The 27,131-nt window shown below is 35.5% G+C and overlaps 2 protein-coding genes across 2 annotated transcripts in view; one reads left to right on the top strand and one right to left on the bottom strand.

Moving 5' to 3' along the window:
- Positions 1-16,201, bottom strand: part of tio (zinc finger domain-containing protein tiptop) — a 410,169-nt gene extending 393,968 nt beyond the window's left edge. Inside the window, exon 1 of the mRNA XM_074170891.1 lies at positions 15,707-16,201. Coding sequence (XP_074026992.1) covers positions 15,707-15,746 — 40 coding nt within the window. The 5' untranslated portion in view covers positions 15,747-16,201. The remainder of the gene's footprint in view (positions 1-15,706) is intronic.
- A 10,580-nt stretch (positions 16,202-26,781) lies between these two features.
- LOC111505656 (uncharacterized) overlaps positions 26,782-27,131 on the top strand; it is a 168,992-nt gene continuing 168,642 nt past the window's right edge. The window contains exon 1 of the mRNA XM_074170895.1: positions 26,782-26,898. The gene's annotated coding sequence lies outside the window, so the exon portion shown is untranslated. The remainder of the gene's footprint in view (positions 26,899-27,131) is intronic.

Consider the following 27,131-nt stretch of genomic DNA (forward strand, 5'->3'; position numbering starts at 1 on the left):
AATATGGCGAACCAGCTACTAGGGGTAGTGATTAATTCATGGTTAACATCAAGACTAGTCTGAAAATGTCATGGAAAGTTAATGAAATAACCGAAATAGACCGACTCATTCTTAGGCCTGGACACTTGGAAATCACAGGTAACTAAAAAGTTCATGGGCATGCTAAACGAGTCATCAACTAAATATATTGGTCCCGAATTAGCTATCGAATTCTATGGTATGCGACCAGACAAGGAAAGGGATCAATAAATTACAGAGTACCATGAAAATACACTTGGGAATGAACACAGGGAAAAGTTTATTCAAAATACACATCAGTAGCAGCGAAAGAATAGAGACAATGCGTCATGTTTTATATGGATTTGGGGCACTGGATCAAAGCAGGCAAGCAATTCTTGAACAAGACTAAATCATGTCCAGGAGAATATGACACACGTTGTCTAAATGGGTGTCATCAAAAGATGTGAGGAAAAATGTAATGAGCTCATGAGCAAGCAGTGTTTTCCTTAGACTTATGAGAATGGCTCCATGTAGCAATAACAAACAGACAGCCCGAGTAGTTTTTTTTGATATATCTTTTCTCGACTGAACTTCAATGCTTCAAATACAAACTGACGTCGGCGTACATACCAGCACATATGAATAATTGTCAAGTTCAAATCCCCAGAACTGGTCTAAGAATGATTCACAATTCCTATTAATAATAAGAAAGTTATAAATTGATATTCCAAATGATCCAGTTGCTGCCGAGCCTATATTTATGTGTCGGGGTCAGGCGACAATGGTGAAAATAACATTTGCAGGGCAGCAGACAGTGGGTTGCAGTTGTTCCGAAATGTCACGCGATCAGACTGATGACCATTGTCATTCTGACACCTGATAAATTGGCTGTGTCACAGCTACCTCTTTATTTTAGATTCAGTTCGTACACATGCCGTGATGTCGGTATGAATTATGTCATACAGCGTGTCTCCATTACTTTGGTGATTATTTGCTCAACGACAAACAAGTCTGTCGGTTCCAGAAAAAAAATATTTGGATACTCAATTTATTGGTCATAAACTACTACTTGATGCATAGAATTTCAAAACATTCATAAGAACGAGATAACACAAATTCTACAAATAACATGCCAAAAATACTAAGTAGTGAACTACTTTGAAAAATCCGATTTCATTTATAAATCAGAATCTGGTTGATATACCTATATGCCATTTCAGTTTAAAATTAGATAATAATATTTTCATTTGAGAACAGTTATTTAACAACAGGTATTTTATATTAGAATTTTGTAAAATAGGGAAATTAAGATTTTGGTAAATTGATGGATGTAACCGGTCTACGTGGTAGGAATGTGAATAGTATTAAGAACAGGAAATCATGATTGAATTGAAAGGGGAGTATTTTCATGGGAGATCAATCTTTATACTGGTACTTTTTGTATAAAAATGGAGAAAGCCAAAACCTCCATGAAAAATGAAAAATATTACTTTCTATGTTTTGTACCACTTGGTAAAAGAAGCTGAATTACCATAAATACTTTTAATTCAATGGGCTTACAGACCTGGTACATACACGACCAAGCTCATATATCTAGAAATATGAGCCCAACTATATAACTGAACAACTCTGTCACCGAGTTGGAGCCCATTCAGCAAACTTTCCAATAAAAGCCACATAGTTCACTTCAGTTCGGTAACAATTATCCGATGCATTGAGTCTCATTCAACAATTTTGTAGGTATTGGCTCAACGAAGCAACTGACCTTCGCTTTTCTTAGACCGAGTGGACAAAAGTTGGAAACAGAGGCCTGCCAGGATGGTATCTTCAAGACCTTAGTCTACCATAGCCTCGTGAGTGGTATAGAGGTTCCTGGCACCAGGTGCATGGCCTGCTTCGGGAAGCCTTAGATCCTTATGAATCTACTGATATAACACAGCCCTAAGAGTCTTCGACACTTCTGCAGTATTAAATAAATTCTGTTGTGAGGAATGAGGAGTGCTGAATCAATCGAAAACAATGCAGTTTTTAGCTCAGGGTCAAACAAATATTGTCCAAAAGTAGTAGGAAAAACGGATGAAATATTCAACTCAGAAGTCTGCAGACATCCAAAGCACTCTGTTGAGGTGATTGTTCTGATTATTGAAGTTCTAGTGGAATGCAAGACTCTCTACTCTCAAATCTCAAGATCCTATCCGCTTGCCGCACGAAGGCAGAAATCTCTGACGGACAAATACAGAAGGCTGTCATTCTTGGCTCCTTGCAACTTCTTAGGGCACACGATTCTCACACCCAAAGATCATCTACTTCACGTTGTGAGAAGTGGTCAATAGCTGATATTGCTGGTGTACCCTCGCAATGTTTCGGGTTCCGAAGAAAGTACTCGACCAGCGAAACTCTCAAAAAAAATAACCATAATATTTATTAACAAACAAACAATAAGTGCATGCATGCCAAAAGCATGTAATACTAGGTTCAAAGTGCTATTTTTTAACAAAAATTTCAATAAATACCAATTAAAATACCTCACGTAGATGATAAAAAATATTAAAGAGGACATGTATTGTTTCAATTTTGGTAGAAACAAAGGTTCAATCATACCTTAGTAAAGATGGTCTTCATGACCAGCTGGCCCCTTCTTTGTTCTTCAGTTTCTGTCACAGACTATGAACGACAGTCTTCTTATTATACACAAAAGGGTGTTTGTGAAAATCACAAAATCACGTGTACGAGTATTTCTCGAGAGAGTAATATTTATATTTAGCGGAAAACTTATTGATGGCATTTCAAAGTTAAATATCTTCAAAACGATAAGACCTATTTTCCAAAACAAAACATTATCGTGTATCAACGACTTATTGGAAAAAACGAAAAATTCAATATATTGCTTTGCTGACGCCAATACATTTGTCTCGCCAATACATTTGGATTCCAGGACATCGGCTGCGAATGCACATCTTCACCGCAGCAGGAGGTTGAATATCTTAATGAGGATCTAGAAGTGATTTCGAATTGTGATGAAAGTAACCAGGTTTACTTCAATGTCTTAGGACAGACAATTCCACTTTCTGCTTCGATAAGTTTGTTGGGGGTGAAAATGGACACCAATATGTTTGGCACAATCATGTCGCTGGAATTGCAAATGCTGTTTCTGAAAAACTTGGAACACCGTTCCGAACCAGAAAATTGTTCACACCTCAGCAACTTTTGATGCTTCATAAAGCCCAGATCAGACCTTCTTTGGAGTACTGTTCTCTTGTATGGAACTCCGCTCCTAAGCATATCCTGAAGCTTCTGGATTCCATCCAGGAAAGATCCTGTCTGAAACATCGATTTGTTTCTCTTCTATAGATACATTCACGGGTACCTAGTGTTCAAGTGACTTGGCACATTTGATTCCATCAAGAGCGGTACATTTTAGAAATACGCGACGGTTTCTGGCTGTCCATCGTTTTGAGGTTCAACTCGGTACATTTCGAACTTCACTGTTTAATAACTCTTTCGTAAACTACCTGAGAACGTTTCTCCAAATGGATTTTATCTCCAGCGATTCAAATCCAATGTGAATCACGATTTTCGTACAGGCACCGCTCTTAGAGTGCCTTAGGGATTTTTCTGTAGTGTTTGTGTTTTATCCTTAGAAAAGAAAAAATCAGAAGCTCTGTTCAATAAGGTATCACCCCACCCCTATTTCTTATTTAAAAGAATGGGGAACGGCACCGCGTTAATGTTTTGTTCGTTGAAAGTTCTTTTTCTGACATTCTTGCCTTGCGGTAAGTTTCCGATGGCTCACCCTGTATTATCAGTTCAGTTTTTTCTATAAACACAGCTTCAAACATATACTTCTCTGAATAGTTTTCTGTACAGTGAGGGAATGAGTGAACGAGTGAAATCCTGGTGATTCAAGAATGAATCGAAGACATCATACCTAATGAATGGGTCTGGCTCGGAATAAGTTGGAATCATGAATGGGTTAGTAGAATTCTGCGAGTACAACTCACGCACCCACGCGGCCGTCTAAGAGGTGATATTGACTTGCACCGTGCGGTTGCGGAAGTCGAAAAGTTGCAAACAAAATCCGTATTTCCGTTTAATCTTTCGCTCGGCGATGAGATAGAGAGACAAGAAAGAAATACGTTTTTGAGCTACGGTGAAACAATATAAAATTAATCACTAAATTCGTATCTATAAAAATCTCGATAAAAAAGGTTAATGTCACACACACATTGTATCAAAACAAGCAGGTAATACAGAATTTTTTTCAATATACATATCACATAAACTTATATCACATATAACCGTACCTAATCTAACAATTCATGACATTAATTATATAATTTATATAAATAATAATAGTCCTTATGTCAGAATATCGCCCTAATTCCTTCCTGAAAATAGTCAAGGAATATATTAAATAAGAAAATAATATAAATCATGAATTTTTATCGACCTTTTTTGGGTATTTGTTACCTTCCACAATCTGGAAAATATAAAAATTATAATGGAGAACTTTATACAAGTATAAAGAAGGGCAAACTTTTTAGTTCACCCCGATGAGTTACTGCGTAAAAATCAAAGTATTTTCCACAAAGAAAAATCTTCTGCCTATCAGTAACTTATCGTATTTAACAATTGTGCCTATCAAAAAAATTGTTTAGAAATAATAGGATACTTATCTTATATATTTGAAAACTCCTTTGACATCTGTCGAAGAAGTAAATAAATAAATAATCAAAGAGGAATAACTGCCTCCGAAACGTTATCGTATTATTTCTTCTTCTTTTTTCTTTGTGAAGAATACTTTGATTTTTACGCAGTAACTTATCGGGGTAAACTAAAATGTTTGCCCCTCTACACTTGTATACAGTTTTCCATTATAATTTTTATATTTTTCAGATTGTGGAAGGTAACCAATACCCCAAAAAAGGTCGATAAACAACTGATTTTCCTTCACAAAAAAATGACTTTCTGAAGACGGAGGCAGATTTTGGCCTCCGAAACGTTAATATAAGTATCGGATTCTTTCTTAACAATTTTTTGCTAGGCAAAATTGTTAAATACAAGTTACTGATAAAGATATTTTTCATTGTGAAAAATACTTTGATTTTTACGCAGTAACTTATCGGGGTAAACTAAAAAGTTTGCCCCTCTACACTTGTATAAAGTTCTCCATTATAATTTTTATACATATTTTTCAGATTGTGGAAGGTAACCAATACCCAAAAAGGGTCGATAAAAAACTGATTTTCCTCCACAAAAAAATGACTTTTGTTGAATAAATCATGAAAGTATGAAACAACAACAAAAATTAATTGGCATTCCGGGGCGACTTGGTTAATTCCAATTGGTCATTTGCTTTTTCAGCTGCAGAAAAACCCGGTAAAACCTGTAGCACCACATCATCTGAAGATCTTGATATGCCAATGTCCTCTCTCACATGAAACAAAATGTAAGGTGTCTCCAGAGGCTCCAATAAATTCAATACATCGCCAGAACACTTAGTGACACGACAATCGTCAAACTTAAACCAGTCCGTTTCGAATTTGACTAAGGCGTAATAATGAACTTCTCAGGCTCATTTTTATTCCACCCTACATCGATGAATCTTTCACCATATTTGACATGGGCAGAGTAAGTGTGATCAAGTTAGCTTGACGAGTATTATATTGCAGTAGGTTAGAATTATCAAGTAAAAATATATGTGCATGTTTTTTTCAAAAACTACACCTCAACGATTTGATCTCCACAAAAGTTTGTGGATCTTTATCAAGTAACGGCCGAATCAATCAGAAAAAAAATATATGTGCATGTATTAGACTAACTGTTTCAAAGATAAATATTCAATTCCAGTGTAGTTTCGTTGTTTAATTGATAGTCGGCTGAAGGGATTTCGGAACTCGGAACTGGACTGCTTCATACTCCACAGAAATCAATGCCATATGTGATATATGCATCTAGAAAAACAAAGTGAGAAGATCTTGGAAATGTACCTAGTTCTCTCTCAACTGACTTGCGAGTTTTTTATTCAGATTGATTATATGCTCCGCGAATTTAAGTTTATTGTCCCTGCGGGGTTTTAAGAAATTAAATGTCTTTTTAATTTCGAGGACGTTATTATTCAGACTCGGATGTGGAGGTTCGATTTAATAGTGATAATCTGAGTTTTTTTACAATTGATTCAATACTTGTTCAAGTCGCACTAGCTGTTTCTTTTTTCCACGTCTTCAGTGGCATCATGAGATAGTTTTATAGGATCTTTGTCCTGCCACAGAGTCGTAGTGTCTTCTGCAAATGATGCGATGTTAGTAATTATGCCCAGCTGTGTGATATCGCTAATATACAATAAAAACAATACTAGTCCCAGAATGGAACCTTGGGGAACACCTGTTTTGATTTCTTCCACAGTGGAGTGTGTTGAAACTCTCACAAACTGTTTTTGGTGCAATGAGTTTGATTCAGACCATCTAATGGTTACGTGCCCGAATGGGTTTTTTGCCCAAAATAAACCAGTTCGCGGCAAAAAATTATTTTACGAACAACTACACAGATACACCTTCATACATGTGAACTGGATTTATTGTTATTTTGTAGTCAGAACCTGCATTAAACGATTGAAGGGTAATAAACAAAACTAATTTATTAATAACAAAATACACAACATGTAGAAATCATAGTAAATGTTCAATATGTCTACCTTCAGACATTACGCATGCGTCTAGACGTCGTCGCATTGAGCCACGTATTCGTTCAAATATTCCTAGAGTCTCTCTGATTACCCTACACGCATCGATTATGCGGTTTCTTAAGTCCTCTACATCACGAACATGAGTACGATAAACCAAATGCTGTAAATGGCTCCAAATAGAGAAATCGAGAAGATTGAGATCCGGGAAACGAGCGGGCGAGTTCTGTGGTTCTCCTCGACCTATCCACTGATTTGCATATGTTTCAGTTAAATGATGACCTGCTACTTGACTAAAATGGGCGGGAGCCCCATCATGCATGAAAAACATATCCCTTCTGACGCCCAAATGAACTTCCTTCAGCAGTACTGGATGCACTTCTCTAAAAAATTGAACGTATGCCTCACCATTTACTCGAGGAGGTAGAAAATGAGGCCCAATTAAATCATCCCCAATAACTCCGAGCCACACGTTAAGAGAAAACTGTTCTTCGACAACAGCGTGAGGGTTTTCATCAGCTCATATGTGGTAATTATGAAATTTAATAATATTGTCCCGAGAAAAACTACATTCGTCTGTGAATTCTTCAGAAAGTCACAATTTCTTCTAATCATTTCCAGCATCCAATTGCAAAATTCAAGACGGTTCGGAAAGTCTCGCGGTAACAGTGCCTGTACTCGTTGCAGATGGTAAGGGTATAAGAGCTGTTCCTTTAAAATTCGAAATACCGTCATATGATCAACATTTAGGTGGAAAACAATCTTTCTAGCACTGGTAGTAGGTTGTTCTTCAATCAAATTAAGTACTGCTTCCTCAAGCTGTGGTGTTTGTACTTATCGATAGCGACCACAATCCTGCGTTCTTTTGTCGAATGAACCATATTCTTGTAATCGTTGATGAAGTCGAGCAAATATTCTATGTGAAGGATGCTGCCGTTGAGAATACATTTCAGCATATCTTCTGAAAGCTTCTAACCCATTCCTCTGCGACAGACCGTAAACGTAATGCATATCAGCCATTTCCTCATTTGTGTATGCCGTTTTAATAACAAGTGAATTATCAAAGTAACAAATTAAGAACAGAATAACAACACACAATTAGTATTAATTCAATGTCGAAAATTCACAAACTGACAGCGTCATACCAATTTAATTGTCACTATCGCTAATAGCGACCTACTAGATAGATTAGTTTCGTATTTTCGCATTTATGACGATATATCTCTGTAGTTGTTCCTAAAATAATTTTTTGCTGCGAACTGGTTTATTTAGGGCAAAAAACCTAGAAGACATTTTATGTTTAGAATGAAACAAGCGGAAATACATTTTTAAATTGGTAAACAAATAATAAGACAAAAGGTTACATTGGAAATAAATTTTAGAGGTTGCGTTTTCCACCTCTTACAAACCAAATGAATTTCTGGCTAAGTGTCTTTTTAGCAGTACAAAACGTCAGGTTAATTTCAATATTGTAATTTTTTTTAGTGCTTGTGAAAAAAATTGTTATATAAATTTTATGTACCCCCTTTAAGTGGCTGTATCTTAACAAGGGATGCTCTAATGAAATTTCTTTATATGAAAGATCCTATCTTTTTCTCGATGAGGAATCACCTCCTTAAATGTTTTACACTTATTTAGTTACACCCTGTATCAGTGTAAACCTCAAAAAAAAACTGAAAATTGCACCGTTGATATTTTAGATGTCATTATTAAAATAATCCAATAGTTTTCTTTGGGAATTTTCACCTTCAATGGTTTTAAAAAAAAATGTAACAAGACGAAAAAGAATTAACATTTTTTGATGAAGAAGTATCATTGATAAAATTCGTGAATTCTGCCATAAATTCTGCCAAATAAACGATCACATAACATTCCAATGGTTCTTTTGAAAAACATTGTTTTTCCCCACGCCCCCTACGAACGACAACCCTCAGAAGTAGAAACTTGTGCGAGCTAAGGATTAACGAGGTCTTAGCTTTTACTGGACAATTTCTAGCACAGGTTGGGCAGCGAAATTCGATCTTTCGGCCTCTCGGCTTGAACCACCGTTTCATCTAACGGTCGATTGGATGAGTGGAACAAACCACTCAAGTCAACCCTACCGACTACCGTCACAACCTCGACAGCCAGCAATTCAAATGATGATTCGATAACCAGTGATAATTTTTACAACTAACGTCATACCTCAGACATTCCAAGATATCTTCAAAAACACATGACGTTTAAACGGACAGAACTTTTGAAACAACCTAATAAAATGTAAATAATCTCTCCCCACTATTCAAACTCGATATTTTCAACAGCTTTACAACAAAATATTGAAATTGTAAACTGATAACTTCGTAATAATTACGGAAACGATAGCTGTCAAAATACGTACGTAGATAACTTGATAAAGAGCATAGTATAGTCTTGCTGCTGTGATTACAAAATTATTATCTTGATTATAATAAACGTGACCGTGAAAAACATTTGTTTCCAACTTGTATGGAATATCAGAAAAATAATGTGTCAAAACACCTGAACATTTGCTAATTTTGAGGCTCCAATATGAGGTTTTGGGGCATTCCATTCTTTCACAATGTAAGGCTGGATTATTATTTGTAAAGAGTGTAAGAAGTGATTTACTTTCTGCACTTGTGTTAAAGTAATTCATTTTTTGCCTTAGTGCAAAAAATTGAACTTTTGGCGTAGTATATTCTGCATAAAATACTTACTTTAAGCACGATGGTGAGGAAATGATTTTTTTAGGGTGGAAGAGTGAGGCATATCAATTAATTATGTTCCTTAAAGTGTATCATATGTCAATAAATTAATTTATTTATATTATCATTATCATTATCATTATCATTATGTTGGTCTCCGAAACATTGAGTAGGTATATACCTATGAAGTTCTTTTTTTGGCATACACAATTATTAAATATAACAAGTTACAGCTCAATAGGTCATTTTTCCTTATGGAAAATATATTGAATTCAAATCATCTAAAGGAACAATTTGTTCAGGCTAGTCTCAACTTCCTACACTGTAGGTTGACTGTGCATATGCTGTTGGCGATACAACTGCCGTAATAGAGTTTCAATTATTGGAACCAAGGTTGGCAGGTTCAAACCAACATGCTTGAAACCAACCATGGTTTAAATCAAGATTTAAACCACTGGTTTTTCAAGAAAAAACCTGTTTTATTGGGTTTTTGTCTCTATGTGGTTGATATTAGGTATTCTAATAATGAAAACTACAGCTCAATAAACTACAAATAAAAATTTGATATTTACATTTTTAAATTCATATATTTTAAATTATTCTAATAATTAAAAGAACTGTAATTTTACACCAGTAATATTTGAATTTTTCTTTATTTTGTTATTTTTTCAATACATCTGCCGCAAATGAAGATAAATAAATTCTATTTTTTTATTTTCGAACTTTGTTATTTTGAATATTATTACGTTTTAAGATGTTTTTTGGTGAATTAATTTTTTGAGTGTGTAAATAAAAATGAAAGTTGTCTTAATCATTTTTTTCATTGTTTATTACAATTATTTCATAAGATAATTTATGACTTTTAAAATATTTAGACTTATAATACTTTGTATCCAATAAATCTGATTTAAACTGAATAAACCTAGTTTGAACAAAAAAAACCTGTTTTTTTTTTGGTTTTTTGAAAAAACATTGGTTTTTGCCAACCCTGATTAGAACACACTTGCAGACCGGTTTCGGGCTGTTTGGCCACTCGTCAGTGCAAGGTAGTGTCTATCATCAACATAAAGTAGAAGACTTCCGATAATTTAAAATCCAATTCCTTCAGATTATCATTCCTCGAACTAGGCTGAAGCGGACAACAGGTTTGCCATCGCCCCATCTGCCTGTGAACGAGGTAACCATCCGCATATCCAAAATTTGGATATGCGGATGGTTACCTTTTCACATATAGTCAGTAGGCATACTTGAAGACTGGCAATAAATCAAATCATCTAAAGGAACAATTCGTTCAGACCATTCTCAACTAAAGGATGATGATTTGATTTATAGCCAGTCTTTAAGTATGCCCACTGGCTATAGGTGAAAAATATTGAATTGACATAGCAACTTTTCCACATCTGTATACGTTCTCCATTACAATGTGGAAGGTGACAATTTGTAAAAAAAAGGTCAGTGGAAACTCTGAACTGTTCCACAAGAATGAAGTTTATTTCAGCTTTATGCTTGTGTTATATAATCTTCAATATATTCTACAAATATGTGGAAATCATCTGACTTGATACAATTTAAAAAATCATCCTTTTTCCCAACAGCGAGTCAAAACTGTAAATATTCGACATAATGTATTACACTGTTTCCGTTTTAGTTGCATTCAACATTATATTTTATATAATGTATAGAACAAAGCACAGTTGAAAAACCATATCAAAAATAGAATCGCAGCGTTGGCATAATAAAAATGACAATAAATCATAAGTATTTCCTAAATACCAGAGTTTTGGCCGATATATTTTTATTCGCGTACATTTCTATTTCCAGCACGCGTGTTACATTAAATTTAACTACGAATTTCCTGGCAGCTGAGTGCTGATAGTTTTTCTCATAATATTCGCTAACATTGTTATTAACAAAATAACAATTTTCTGTTCTCATTGCTGGTTTTATCAAAGGCGTATTGAGTGTTTACTCAATTTAAAAAAGAATTACTATCAGTATTCCTTTATATTTTGAAACGTTTTAGTACTCTATACTATTCCTGATATTTTTAGAAAATAGATGAATTCGAAATGTCCATTTTCCAACGTTAAATTACAAGAACCGTCTTGGCGATATTTACAGTGTGACATTTTGAAACCTTACAAACTTACAAACAAAAATGATATCAAAAAATTTTCAAAATCGTTTATGGGATAGGAAAAAGAAACTATCATCATCACCATAATCACCCTAGGCCTTACCAAATAAAACAATGAAACAGCAAACCCTTTCTTTTTCTTCTTGTGAGTCATTGGAGAGCTTATAAAAGGGATATGCAAAAGTATAAATGATAATTATACGCAATGAATCAATAATTTTGAAAGTTCACCTTAAAAGCTAAGTTTAATGAGTTCCTTTTTGAAATACAATTTGTTAAAAATATCGATCAAGTAAACATTCAAAAAGATTCTGTTGTTATGTAAAAAAACTCTACAGTTGTTTTCAAATTCTACACAAAATTTGGCAGGTAGTAACGCAAAATGCTTGAGGAATTCTTACCCTCATTTCCCCAAGTGACGCAGGTTAAGTTTTATGAACAACTAACTTGAGCTGACTCCGTAGAAAAAATCAGGTGACATCAAGTCTGTAGGACCTGTCCTACCAATCCATTCTTTCAGATAATTAGTATCCAACCAGTGACCAACTCGAGCTACAAAGTGAGGAGGAAATACAGCAAATCTTCACCTGAAGCTGAATCACCTTGGTCCTCCTTTGGGGTTTTCCAGCATATCCAGAAGCATGGATCTTGCCATTCAAATTGCCTGGTATAAACCAGGGGCCAATTAAAGCATCCCCTGATATACTTGCCCAAACATTCAGTGAGTTATATATAATGGGGCATAGATAAATGTTATTGAATTTTTCATCGTTTACCTGGGAAAAATTGTATTTTCAAAATATAGGTCATATAGTAGATATACCTAATGGTTTTCGTAAGACGTCTAAAAATACCAAAATATTTTTAAACCGTAACGTTTGTAATGATGTGATATAGAAGTGACTTATAAATAATGTATATATGATCGTCATATCAATAATGAATGTTATGGGATCTCATATATATTTTTTTTATGATTGAAATATTTGGTAAAACTTTTGAACATCAAAAATATGTCTCAAAACATTTGAAGATTAAAGTTATTATTAATCCAGAATACATACATAGGTACTTTATGAAACGAGCTATAAATTATGTAGTTATGACCGTCATCTGATAGACTTTTGTTTGGGAAGGTAATTTATAGAATTTTTTAAGCTTGAAATATTTGCTGAACCAATAAATTTCATCAATGTATCTCATATCTCAATTTTTTTTTAGCTGATTTTTTTTATTAAAGAAGTATTTCTTCAGATGTAGCTATTTTAGATTAGAAAGATTATTTACGCATTATCAGTGTTGTGTTGTTGTTTATGTGTTGTCCGTTTTATGAGTCTACTCCAAACTATAATATCTCAGTGAATACCTACTCATTCAATTTATTCGAAATAGGCGCCACTTGAATGAGTGCACTTATGCCAACGTAACACAAGTCGATTCATCCTGTCAGCATTAAAATTGTGAGCTCGGGATTCGACGAGGTCAACGAAGGCCGTTTTTGCCTGGTCCTGATTCACGAAGGTTCTACAGGTGAGAAAGTTATCGAAGTGCTGGAAAAGATGGTAGTCGGTTGGCGAGAGGTCTGGGAAGTCTGGTGGGTGAGGCAGATATTCGACGCTCAATTCGTTTAATTTTCGGACGGTGAATTGTGGAAGAGCGTTGTTGTGGAGCAGGATCGGACCTCTTCTGTTGACCAGTACCGGCTGCTGCTGACGCTATTTTCAGTACATTTTCGCACTGAGACTCTGCTGTGATGGTTTGGCCTGGTTGCAGAAAGTTATAGTGAATCACAGCAGCTGCTGACCACCATAAAGTAATCATGGTTTTTTAATGAGTTTTTGTCTTTGGGGAATGTCTGGACGTCTCCTGTTGTTGTAGAAGATTCACTTTTCATTAAACGTGATGATCCGATCCAAAAAAGGATTGTTTTGATTGCGCAAGTGCAAAGAGAAGCATACCTCGAAACGTGACCATTCTTATATGAAACCATCTTGGCACAGAAAAAAATACCTGCGAATTTTACCAGCCGAATCGTAGGTACTTGTGTCAAACGACCTGAATAAAAGTTTTTTAAACAATTAACTTGTATTTTACAGATATACATCGATTTTTCACGCATGGCAAGGTTATGTATAGTAATATAAATATATGAAGATGTAAATGACACGAATGTAAAGTTTTATTTTTCTCTGTCATGCTTTTGTTAATGTAGTCAATGTAATAAGCTTTTCACCTTACTCAAATATTTCATCATATTTTTCATGTACTTACCAAGATGTAAATGCGATTCATAGGTTATATTTTACTTACAAAACATCGAAAATTGAGGCTCATCGCCCTAATAGAAACGTATGTATTATTTAAAAGTTATTATAATGCTATTCATCCTTTCCAAAACAATAAACAGAAAGTATACAGAAAAAATTATGTCAACCAAGTGTGTAACAAAATATACTCTAGAAGGCTCAGAGAAAAGCAAATAGGTTCGGCTGGGACGTAGTCGGCAACAAAAACCACTGAAGGAAACGTTTCTACAATTTATTTTAGAGTGTGTAGGTACACTTACAAGAGACAACCCTGGAAGGAGATACAAATTCAGTATACCTAGCAGTACCCAGCCACCAAGCAAGCAGCCAAACTATTAATAATTATCTATTACATACCTGCAGGTCACGGGTGTCACATTGAGTTTACAGACAACTTCAAATGCCAGAAATGTCTCCCAAATACCCACTAATACTACTCTCTCGCAGCTGCGCTATGAACGACTACCTCGATAAGGCCAGCAGTGCTGTGCTTCAACGAAAGTTACCGGTATCCAAGGCATATTGTCACAATTGAGCAAAACGTATACTAAATTTGACCAACTTACCACTATTAATACCGAATACGAGTGATTCTATATTCCATTTACCTACCCCTAAATTTGGTACACAATAGTTATAAGCAATGGAAACTCCAATGTAGAATGGTTCAAGGCTAGATGAGTGGCTTGTTACTTGAAACTCAGACCAGTCAAGAAATGATATAAGACAATGGGTTAAAATCATCAAAAATAGGCCCTTTGATCCCACAGTGAACAGGTGGGTTTGTATATCAGGCATGCGCATAATACTTTACTTAGAGATACTTGAGGCATATTCAAAGTATGAACCATCGGCTAAACAAAATCAATCAAGAACTTCCATTCGATTAGTTGTAATTAGACAAAAAATAGTTCTAATTATGGAAATAGCTTTATTCTCCATTCGTCAATTCAAAACAATCATGATGAAACATCGTGGTTCCTGATGACTTTATTGTTTGGTAGTATGTTGCATTGTGTGGAGGTATTAACATTTTTGGTGCGAGGACAAATCAGAGGATGTGTCAATCACAAGTAGAAATTTATTTGGAAATGCAAAAGAGAAAATTATTATAGGTGAACCATTTGAGAAGAGAAAGGAAAACCCGAGGGAAGACCTGATCCAAAACAACAAGAATTAGCTTAGAGGAATTGCACGACTACTCACTGGACGTTGCTCAGTTAGAGGAAACTTGGACAACCTGAGGCCAGTTAACTGCAGGTAATGCAACAAAGGAAGAGACACAGATATTTGTGTTTTAGGTGAATCTGTCGCCCCAGATTAAGGGGAAAGCTCAGAAGAATTTGACAGATATTCAACAATGGACCTGAACAAATAGGTAAAGATAATAAAATTGTCGGAATAGATGGAAGATTGAATGATAAATGAAATATGGCTTGGAATGAATACAAGTCAGAAAGGTTCCGAGCAATAATTAGTAAATACTTATCATGTCAACTGTTGCCTGTGTCACAATGAGGATAGTATATTCATCTGCTACTTTTAGAGATCCTTGTTAGTTAGGTAGTTTATTTCATGCAAATTGAAACAGTTGTACATTGCGTATACGGTACTAAGATCAGCAATTAAGAAATTCAGGACAGCGAATCATATCTGTAACTTCAATAAAAATTGGAGGTGTGACAATTCTTTCAATAGACAATAGATCGAAAAAAATACAAATACTTATGCACCGCTTGTACACAATAATTTCTTTCGTATATACGTAATCATTCCGAGCACATGTTTTCCATGCCACGCGGAAAGCGACACAAACCGTGAAAACGACGTCGTTTGCGCAACTTTCCCAGACAACATCCTCACTGATACAACTCACATTTCATCCTTTTGGGGCAGTCCTGCTTCCTCCTGGGCATTTTGGCTGCTTTTGGTGGAGATGCCTTCTCCAATCGTCTCAAGTGTCGCAAAATCTTGGCTGTCTCTCTCAGATCTCTAGATAGTCCATCAAGTTGAAAACCATAAAAAATATAGATGCCTTTACTGCAATATTTACACTACACAGCACAGGTATATCGTATACATGATTAGGTATTGTCCACTCCGACGATAATTCGAAGACGTCACAGGGAATCCCGTTGCTGGACCGAGAAAATCACTGTCACTCGTTCCCACAACCCTCGAAATGTTCAAGAACGGTTGGTCAGTCGATGCAGTTCGAAACGGAACAGGTGCAAACGTCCTCCTCAATTGCAGGGCCTCCGCGAACTAAGTGAGTGACAGCGAGAATCGCGGTGATTCCCCCACCACTCGAACTGGACGACAATCGTCAGCGCGGTTGTGTATAGGCGCCGGCGTCACTCGGCGACGCTTCTCGGTTGTTTTGGATCGCTCCCTCTCTGTCTGTTTTTCAGGGGAAACTCTGTAATGTCATCTCTCGTCACTAGCGGGAACACATCTCGGCGGATTTGCGAGCGATTCTAATGCGCAACTTCATGGTCACTTTGACAGGTGGGTGGCGCTCGACGAGGGCACGCCTTCTTTATGATAGCAGCCTCTGCCGAGCGGCTAGCCTCGCTCTCGGGATGCTGTACAACGTGTCAATCTGTGGAATGCCTACGCGTGGTTTATTGCTAGTTCGCGCCGTCTCACCTGTTGTTTGCCTTGCTCCTTGAGTTGGGTTGCAAGGTCGTTGGCGGTCGGAAGGGAGATCTTTGAGGTTAAATGCATAAAATTCTGCCAATTCATTGAGAGTTGAATAAGGAAAAAGTAAAGAATTTTAGTAAAAATAAATGGATAAAACAGAAACCATAAAACTTCCGATCCTGAATTTACCACTTTGAATTTATTGTCTATTTCAGTATTTTGTGGTATGATTGTTATTTATGAAGAATATCCAAACAATGGCAATTTTTTTTTCTTAGTGTTGCTCAAGGGGAACTTTTTCTACTTCAATTAACATCGTGTTACCATGTTTATAAAATTTGAATTGCATCTTTTCAGTTTCAGGTATAAATCATCACGTCCGGCAGTGAATGATTATAAATTGCAAGAGTATGGAAAATTCTGATTGGAACTTTCTGCAGGTGTGCTTATCTTCGATAAGCAAGTAGTGAATCTAACCGACCAAGGATTATATCGAATTGAAGGAGGCCAGCTCCAGGGAAAAATGATTCGGAAAACGAATTTTTGACTGATATTGAAGAACAACTCCAACAAAAATCTGTCACTGGTGTTAATCAGTCATATATCGGTATCTACGATTCGAAAATTGAAAATTTTATTTCCGAAAATGTTTAACCGCACTAGTGTGATAGTTTTTCATTTATTTATTTATATCCAAACAGATCTAATATGTTTCATTACATGGATAAATTGAATTCAACACTCTTTCTTTACCATGAAATCATATTTAAAAAAACAACTTCATGGGGGCCATCGTAGGCACCACTTCCTATGTCGGATTTTTTTAAATGGGTAAAAAAAACGAAATTTAGGAAATTATTAATATTCGTTAAAAATTAAAACGTGTTTTCCATTATTAACGGAATATGTCTTCTAAACTATAAAGTTGTGTCGCTATTTTCAAAGATCACAAGTTAACATTTCTACCATTCTAGGGACCCCAGCACCTTCGGTGTACCACCAACTTTTGCATTCTTGGCTTTTCATCCAAAAATCATTTCAACGTGAATGGGAATACAATTCATTGCAATATAAACATGCGGCATCTGAGTTGTCATCAGAGACTTCCTCAATACCTTCGTTGTCGCTATTATTTTCCAGTTGTTTATTCATGTTCCTCGTGGCTGCGTTCGCGGTTTTTCTGCGGATTTTCTCCAAAGCTTCCGCCTTCTTTTCTTTTAGCTCCTCAACATCAGAAGTGGAGTTGAAACACCCGTTTTTCCACGGTTTCTTTTTTTCGTGTCGGTCTTTTTCTGCGACTTTGGAATATAGGAGACAATTCTTCTATTTGGTCTCTGGTAATGTTTTTGTTGATAATGTTTGCCTCATTTTGATCATTTTCGAGCTCATGAAGTTCGTCGTTTTTGAGTTCACTTTGTCTTTCATTTGGTTTGTTTTTTCTGCCCGAATTGGATGGTCTGGATTCATCTCTTTGTTGTTGAATTGCTGCGGCAATTTCAATTTGCCCCTTCTGATTGGTTGTCATATCTGCTGCAGCAACCCAATCTTTAAAGTTGGCTGGATTTAAAGGACAAATTCCCGTTTTCCTGAAGGAGTTTATGGCATTTGAAGAAACAGCAGATTTTAGGTATGCGAGCAATGTGCAGGTAGGCAAAATAAAACAATGTTATTTTGTTTTGAATGGACGGACTGCTACGTCCGTCCAAATTTAAAAGGATTCGATTGTTACATGACGGTTTCACATGTTGCACAAAATGTTTCAACCATTTTAGAAAGGTGTCGGTGTTCATCCAGCCATTATCCTGACAAAAAGCCACGCTGCCCATTGGTGCTCCATCCATTATAGTTCTGCCTTGAAACGTTTACGCGAAAACAAAGGTTTATACCGCCGTATAACTTTGCCCTCGCTCGGCACTGCTAAGTGCTCCTATTTGTTTGCGCCCTTTCGATGCAAGAATTTTTGAGGCTTTTGTTGGAACAGTGCTCATGCCGGTTTCGTCTACATTGAATATATTTTCCGGAGGAAACTTGTGTTTGTCAATTACATCTTCCAGAGACTGATAAAAAGCTTCAATGTTTTCTTCATTAAATGCCTGAGCTCTTGCAAAGAGAACTTTGTTCAGGAGTTCGAACAGATTTTCTGCTTCTCTTAAGAAAGTAATTGAGCCACTTTCAACCAGCCATAGCCTTTTCTCGATTAAACCTACAGTTTATATGATGCTTTTCTGCTACTTGAAATACAAGTTTCCTCCGATCTAGACTTGTTATAATCCAAAAAACCTTGTTTCTAAATTAACAATGTGTGCTGCAATATCAGATTCAACCTCAGCATTAATCGTAGGTTTCAATCCACCCAAGTATTCTTTCTTGCTACCTTGATTTTCATAAAATCTCCGACGCAGTGTAGTTCTGGATACTCCAAAGGCTTCTGCTATCAGTGTGTCGGCGATGGCTTTCTTCGTCGCGGAATCTATAGCTGATGCCATATCACTTCCGCTCCACTCTACAGACAAATGTAATATTTAGTGCACGTGATGATCCCCATGGTGTTGACCCATGGGGGGCCATCATAGGCAAATCGGCATTTCTATTACAGAAGTCGATATTTCTTCACAAGCAACCTAATCAAACTTATTTGCATATAAGCACGTTCCAAGGTACCAAATTTGTAATCTTTACACTATGTTTGGTTGTCAAGAAATATACTCACTTCAAAATTAGCCATCCTTACATCAGTACTCACCAGAACGGCGTTCCGTACAAAATTTCACAGGAGCACTGTTGTTGCCACGTGGACTGCCTTGAATACTAAATATAGGGAAGACTGGTAAATTTGCTACTCTCTCAATTTTTAGTCAAAAATACTTCTGATTCCGACATGATCTTGCATTTTTAGCTCACAGGGAGCTCTCATCAAAGTTTCAATAATTAACTTTGGAAATTTCTTGGCGGTGAAGATTTATTGTTCGAAATAATAACAAGTTATGTCGACAATACAGTCGAAGCTAACGACTGGATGGACCTGAAACAAAAAGTTATAACCTCATTTTCCTCAAAATTCTTCCATAGTGATTCACTTACAATAATTTAAAAAAAAAAACGATATATTTTTCATTTACTATTTATGAACCAAATCTCCCAAATTGTGCCATTTATATACCTATAAATATGAATACAATACAAATAAAATCTTCTAAAATTGTGAAATATTTAGGTATTACGCTGTGGACAGTAACCTTAAACGGAATGCCCACATGAAGGACCTGACACAAAAAACCAGATACTCAAAAAAGATCCTTTACCTCAAAAATCTGAAAATAATTTATCATGCCTTGGTCCAAACATATTTGTCTTATGGCATAATCGCTTGGGGAGGAGTCACCTATAATCACCTCAAGAACTTAGCAACGGTACAGGAATGGATAATAAAAGTCATGATGTACAAACTTCATATCTACCCAAGCGATGATCTAATAATATTAATAATAGGTAATTTTTTTATTGATAGGTAAGAAAAAAAATACAATGTATGGAATACAATATATACAATCCATCCACGTACTTATCAAAAGGCAGAATTCAATTTCTGATATTGTCACGAATGACTTAATCAGAAGTTGCTATTCCATTCAACCTCGAGAAAAAAATAAATAAAAAATATTGTACATGCACAACATACTTACGTAAATCTCAGATATATTTCAGGGCCAAATGTACCAGAATCATTTCTGTTAGAACTACCTAACAATAAAAAAAAACTAATGAAAATCAAACTATATGAAATGCTCTATGAAAAGCAAGCTAATAGTGATGATCATGAATATAACAGTATATGGGTCTACATTAAATTTTATTGACATTTCAAGAATGTTGAAGACGATTGGACAAAGAAACTATCGATATCTGGCTCCCAAGTTATATATTGTTATTCCTTTCAATCAAACTAATTAACTCTTTGTCGCTCTTTAAATACGAAATATAGGTATACTTGAATTTTGAACACACCAAAAAAATACATCAACTAATAGATATCAGGAATTACTGACCAAAAATGTTGAAATATATCGGGAAATGTTTTGTCATTGCTTTTCAAAATATCGGTTTATAGACTGTATCCAATATTACTATTCAATACTGAAAGTAAATGAACGTCATCTTGAAAGTATAATTTTATTGTACTCGTTTATAATTATTGCTCTACTGTGATCGCTTACATGTGTACCTATGTCCTTTATTTTACTTTTAATCTACTTGGTGTCAACTTTTTTTTTGTTGATTGTGATTTTAAATCTTTTTTGTCTATTTCCAAATCAATAACCAATCCCCAGGTATAACCTTTGCCTTTGTGGGTTTTCTTCATCTATTTACCACACTAGTTATCACGATGTAACGACACTTCTATTATTTTAACTTTACCGATACGTCATCGTTGATGTGTATATGAAATAAATCGCGAAATTGAGGTCAAATGTAAGACGAAGTGGCTAATATCCCGATAAAAATTATAACGTGTAGGTAATGACAATAAATTTAACATTTTCAAATTTATGGAAATGTCGGATCCTAACAACCTCAAAAGTTAGTTTTTATGTAGAAGTGACAGTTAAGGAAAAAGGTGGCATTGCAATGTTTCCAAAACATTTGCAGACATTAATATCAACAAAAATTGTTATTGTTAGTTATGTTTTTCGAAGTGACTCATTTTTAAGGTTGTGGTGGTATTTGTGCTGTCTTTAAGTAAATTGATAATACTTACCTAGGTACTGTGATCATTGTTTTATCTGAGTGAATTTTATCAAAGGTCAAATTGTATTTATTTAAATGAGCATTATTCACTCGGTAAGAACAATAATAGCCATTCAAGATCTGCATGAACTCATTACATTCCTAACTTCAATAACAGCATTCAAGATCTGTAGAAACTCATTATATTTCTAGCTTCAATAAGAACGAAAAAGGTACTTTTGAACGAGACAATTATTTTAAAGGAGTAGAAAGTACTGTAGTAAACTGAGGTAGCACATTTGGATCCAGTTGAAGACGAGACTGAATAAAATATTTAAAAAATTGTGAATAATTTGAATATGTCACTTATTATGTGAAAGCTATTTTCTGGGATTTTTGGCCGTGGTCTGCAAATTTTTATGTCTGACGTTTCGTCTACTAGTGCGGTAAACGATGTGGTAACGGTCGCAGTGTCCCGAGTTGGGGCTCGAGTTATTGTTCGCGTTGTTCCGAACCCGTTAACAATGATACTGGTATTTAACTCTAGTTTTTATTATTATTAGTGGCGTGACTCGGTTTATATTTTTTGTGTAGGTACCCAAGGATAGGTAAGTAGATTTTATTATTGTTCATTGCCTCTTCTTTTGTATTGAAATCATCCTTGTGTTTTTGAAATTCGATTGTCTCTCTATATACTCTTGGATAGTCATTTTGAGTTTTATCGAGGATTACTGTATCCGAGTCGACAATTTCTCTCGTGTTCAGAGAGATGGTTAGGTTAGGTTATGTTACGTTAGGTTAGGTTAGGTTGGTTCCGATATAGACCGACCCGCAGCTACAAGGAATCCGGTGCACCGGGTGTTGCTGAAGATTCTCCGGTGTTCTTAGCTGACCTTAGATCTGATAGTTTTTGTAGGTCTGAATATTGGTTTCACGTCATGCTTCTCTAAAATTCTTTCAATTGGGTCTGTAACATTTTTAACATAGAGCTTTAACATTGATCAGCCTGGCTGGAAGTCTCTCTGTTTCACAGATACGTCATGCTCTCTCTACCACGTTTTAAATACCTTTACCTCTTATTGTGGTTGTGGTGGTTAGAGTTTTTGTTCAAATTCTTGTCTGCGTGTGTTGGTTTCCTGTACACTCTGTGGCCCAATGTACCAGCTTCACGTCAGTACACAACAACATCCAAAAAGGCTGGGGTCCTTGATTTTCTTGTTCCACTGTGAATTAAATGTTTAGTCAAAAAAGTTGAGATGTAGATGATAGAAAATTGTTCAGTGTCTCTTCACCATCTTGCTATACCACAAACGTGTCATCAACATAACGCAGCAAGCAATATGGTTTCACGGTCGCTTGCTCTAAGTTTACATGAAAAAGTTTGCCACCGCCATACTTGATAGACTGCCATTGTGGTACCATCCGTTTGTTCATAATGAAACACCTTCCCACTGAAAATGAGTTGATGATAAACAATGACCGAAGAAGCCAGTTATGTCTGCATATAATACTTCGCTAATAAGTCGTATCGTGTCCTTGATCGGAACCATCGTGTAAAAGCAGACCACATCGAAGCTGACTAGTAAATCTTCAGGGCCTAACGTCATAACTCTTTTCGATAAAGTGTTCCGAGTCATTTTTTAAAGACTCTGTATTTCCTATGAATGGCTGCAGTAGGGTTAGGTTAGGTCCAAAGTGAGTGGGGTCTATTCGACCCTCCACTGCAATCCGCAAAGGTTTATCGTGGCTCACGATTGTTTACACGTGACCAAATAAAACCAGCTTCTTAACGAAGCCGATTAGTTTATATGGTGAGTGGTCTTTCAGATCAGATCGTAAGAGTACAGCTCTGCCGAACTCCAAAAACCTGATTCCCTAGCGGGGCAGGCACAAAGTATGTACTCTGCTGTTTCATTATCTTCCAAACAGAGGCGACACACACTGTCATACGAAACTCTGAGTCTCTGCATATAATGATTCAAATGACACTGACCTACAAGAAGGCCTATTGGACATCGTAGTTCATCCCTACTATAGTTCAACAACTGTTTTGTATCATGCTTCGAAGAGTGAATAAATGCCTAGGAGTGAGCCAATCCTGGAAGATTCTACTAGAAGTCCATAAATCTTCTTGTGCCATCCCGGTGTTCAATCTTTGTTTGGCAAAGCCTGAAGCGATGTCAATGACAGGTTCTGGTCCGATGAAGCTGCTTGCACCCTTCTTTGCAAGGGTATCAGCAGCCTCATTGCCTTTCAGGCAAGTATGGCCAGGAATCCAGACCAGAAACAATCTATTAGGTCTTCCTATCTAAGAGAGTCGTTTTTGGCAATTTGCTACCAATTTAGACGTTGCTCGGCAGGAGCCAAGAGCTTCCAACGCCGCTTGACTGTCCGAGAATATTTTTATTGACTTGTATATGAGGTTGGATTCTTCCAATATCTCCGCACACAATTCAATAGCGTAAATTTCCGCTTGAACTACAATCGCATAGGTTCCTAGGCAGGTTGATACCTCTCTCCTGGGTGTGCAACTGACAACACCTGTACCAGAACCGGAAGGTGCTTTGGATTCATCTGTGAACTAACAACTATTTGCTCTTAATATTTCCTTCTCCTGGAGGATCCAGTCCTTTCTACTCGGGAACAGTACTTTATGAGGCAGTTCGTAGTTGACAGTTAGAGGCATAAAAATCAGAATACTGTGACTTTCAGTGTGAACCAATAGTCTGTTGCACTCTGCATCAAATTGTTTTGTGCAATTGGCAGTGCGCACAAAATCTATATGCATTCCATCTAGCCTCTCTCTCCAGAGAAATATGGAGAGGAGGTAGATCTAGAAGGATCTCCATAGCCGCTGACGATGTGGTACTGATGGCGCCATTGATGGCGAAAGAGTTTCACCTGGGAAGTAGAGTTGTTAAGTACTTGGCCAGTTGATATGTTGGTGAACCTATCGCATTTAGGATAGGCCTAAGTGGCACATTTTCTTTATAACACAGTTAACTCCGATACGTTTACATTCTTTGATCCCACTTATTTTTGTTCAGAAATTCGGCATTTTTCATCACATCCAACGGGTTCAGGTTCAGTACCCTTGAGATTTTCTGACACATGAACTTTTCCAATGTTTTTTTTTCAATCAATTTTATAAAACTTTCATACTAATCACTTTTGGACCGGAGATCAAGAAAATTCTTGAACAGTCTTGGAATCCCATTGCCGAAAGCTGTTTTTCGTTGACGTGTTGGCTGGAATAATGCATGGATTTTATACCTATTCTTTACGACAGGTTGAATAGTCGAATGAGTTCCTTTGCCGGCAATTCTCAAAGAAAAATTATCAGCTTATGAATTCGATACTTATCATTCAATATTTTTACAGATAATAATTTTTTAGGTCTTTCGAACGGAAATACAAAAAAAATTTAAAAGGTGTATGTATGTGTGTATGCAAGATTTCCTTGGAGAATATTGCAATTTCAATCGAAATTGGTTCAATAGTTTTCAGTATTTGACCTATTTCAGCCTGGCTTATTGATAGAAGTTGCAGATATGTTGTCAAAAGTAAAATAAGAAAAAAAAAGGAATACAACGGTCGAAACCAAACTGGACTCATGGTACAAATCCGTGGCAGTTACTGAAAAGTTAATGATACTGAAATAAGCTTCAAAAAGAAATTAACTCATATATGGAAGTGGAGTGATCTTTGAAGGATGGAAAAAGTTTTTTGCATAATCTATTCACAATATTCATACAATTTCATATCAGGTACTCAAAATGATAGTACCTATTAACTTTTGGGTACATCTTTGTTGAATAAAATGGTAAACGAAAATATATCTGTCCCTCCAGTTCTCATTTCTCTTTCCAGTTATACAATATGTTCTCCATGTTTACTTTTTTAAAGAAGTTAAGTGCTATTGATTTCTCTGAAAAATTAGTGAAGATGTTCAATTCGTACCTGTTTAATCGCAAACAGTTTGTTGAATATGAAGGATATGTATCTTTCATTTATCAGATCTACATCTTGAGTCACTCAAGAATCAAACTTTGGACCTTTGATATTTCTGCTCTTCATAACGGATCTCATAATGGAAATAGATTGTTTCAAATTTATGTATGAAAATGATTTGAATATTTTTCATGAAGAATTTCACTAGTTCGGACTTTCATTGTTCAATATGATTCGAAATCTATGAAAAAACAGCTAAAATATAAAATATATATTAAGTAATAAAACTTAAGATGGAAATACAATGGCAGGAATGAAATGATATAATTCAAGATGAAAAATGAATATAACTACAGAGTAAAAAGTGAATAAAAAGAATGAAAAATAGAAATAGGCGAAAAATAAAAAGGACGATAATAAAAAATAAATGAAAATCAAATAAAAAATATAAAAAGTTGCTTCACGACGTCATCAGCTGAAGACAATTGTGGATAATAACAATCAAAACGTCGTGAAGACTTGATTTGAAATCTTTCCATATTTTTTATTTCATTTTTCTTTATTGTGTTATATTTTTTAGTTTTTGCTTATTTTTATTTCTTTTAATTTTTTATTGTTTTCATTTATTTTACTATGTGGTTATTTTCATTTTTCATTTTGATTATTAAATTTTATTCATTGTATTTTCAGTTCACGTTTTATTGCTTATAAATAATCGATATTTTAGCTATTCATTCTGATTTTATTTGTTTTTTTATTGATTTCGAATCATATTAGAATCAAAACAATGGAAGTTGGAACTAGTAAAATTCACTATGAAATATTGTCATTCACTTTCAAACATTTTTCATGAAATTCGATATTTCGAAGTTTGCCAGAACATTCAAAGAAATGTCAAAATAATATTTGAATGGTTCCACAGCAATATTTTGATGCTCAATGTCACAAGAAAATTCAACTCGTTGATAACCTCACCAAACAGACATCAAAGATTTCAGGGTTACATTCAAACAGATAAACTCATATAGGATGATAATGTGAGAAAAACTGTATCGTCATCATGCTCGGTTTTATAATGATTAATAGCAAGGATCTTAAGAACATAGAAGTGACATGGCATATGCCATATGTCCGGTCAAAACTAGAATGTTATATCTTCTGTGGCTTACTCAGCCTCCATTGACAGAATTCAGCAAATATTTCACAAATCTATTAATTTTAAACTGTTTGGTATATATCCTGAGAGATGAATTTCTCATAGTCAGTTACTAGAATTATAGAAGTTCCTTAGTTTAAGTAGGTACCATTTAGATTTTGCAAGAACAAATATTGCATTTGAATCACCTGTCACCTGTTATTTATTCATCTCTCAATGAAATTCGTCACTAAATTATATCTAAAGTATTCCATTAATGTTTTTTTAACTAACAATAATTTTAGAAAATTACTTTATAAACATTTCCTGTAATTAGGTCCTGTATACCTGCCAAAAATAAATTTATTATTACTATGATATACAGGAACATTTCACTTTGAATTTCTAATATAATTTGTTTCGCCCCCGTAGTTATCAGGAGGTGAATATCGTTCTTGAACGCACCCCGTACTCGACGTTCCGTACACTTTGAAGTACACGTGACCTTGCTGACAGTGTGTAGTGTTGTGCGATGTTGAGTCTGGCGTGAACTCCGCGAATATTTTGTGCCAAAATCTGATAAAAACGGTTCAGCAGACACGATGCAATACCCGGTAAGCAATTTTGTATGTTCAACGGCTTAAATACCAATAATTTAACTGGGAATTGCTCAAAAAATTGTTGTTTTCATTGACTATATCGAACCTAACCTCAAATTTCTCATCAAACTCCCGTATAATGCGTTCTACAGTTTTTCAAGTAGGATTGAAAATGCATCAATACTTATTTCATGCTATGTTATGTTATTTAATGATAATCATATCATTCATCGGTAGTTTAAAATGAA

Source organism: Leptinotarsa decemlineata, unplaced genomic scaffold (assembly GCF_025532065.1).
Source record: "Leptinotarsa decemlineata unplaced genomic scaffold, Ldec_3_MD MMD2_tig00000008_RagTag_RagTag, whole genome shotgun sequence".
NCBI lineage: Eukaryota > Metazoa > Arthropoda > Insecta > Coleoptera > Chrysomelidae > Leptinotarsa > Leptinotarsa decemlineata.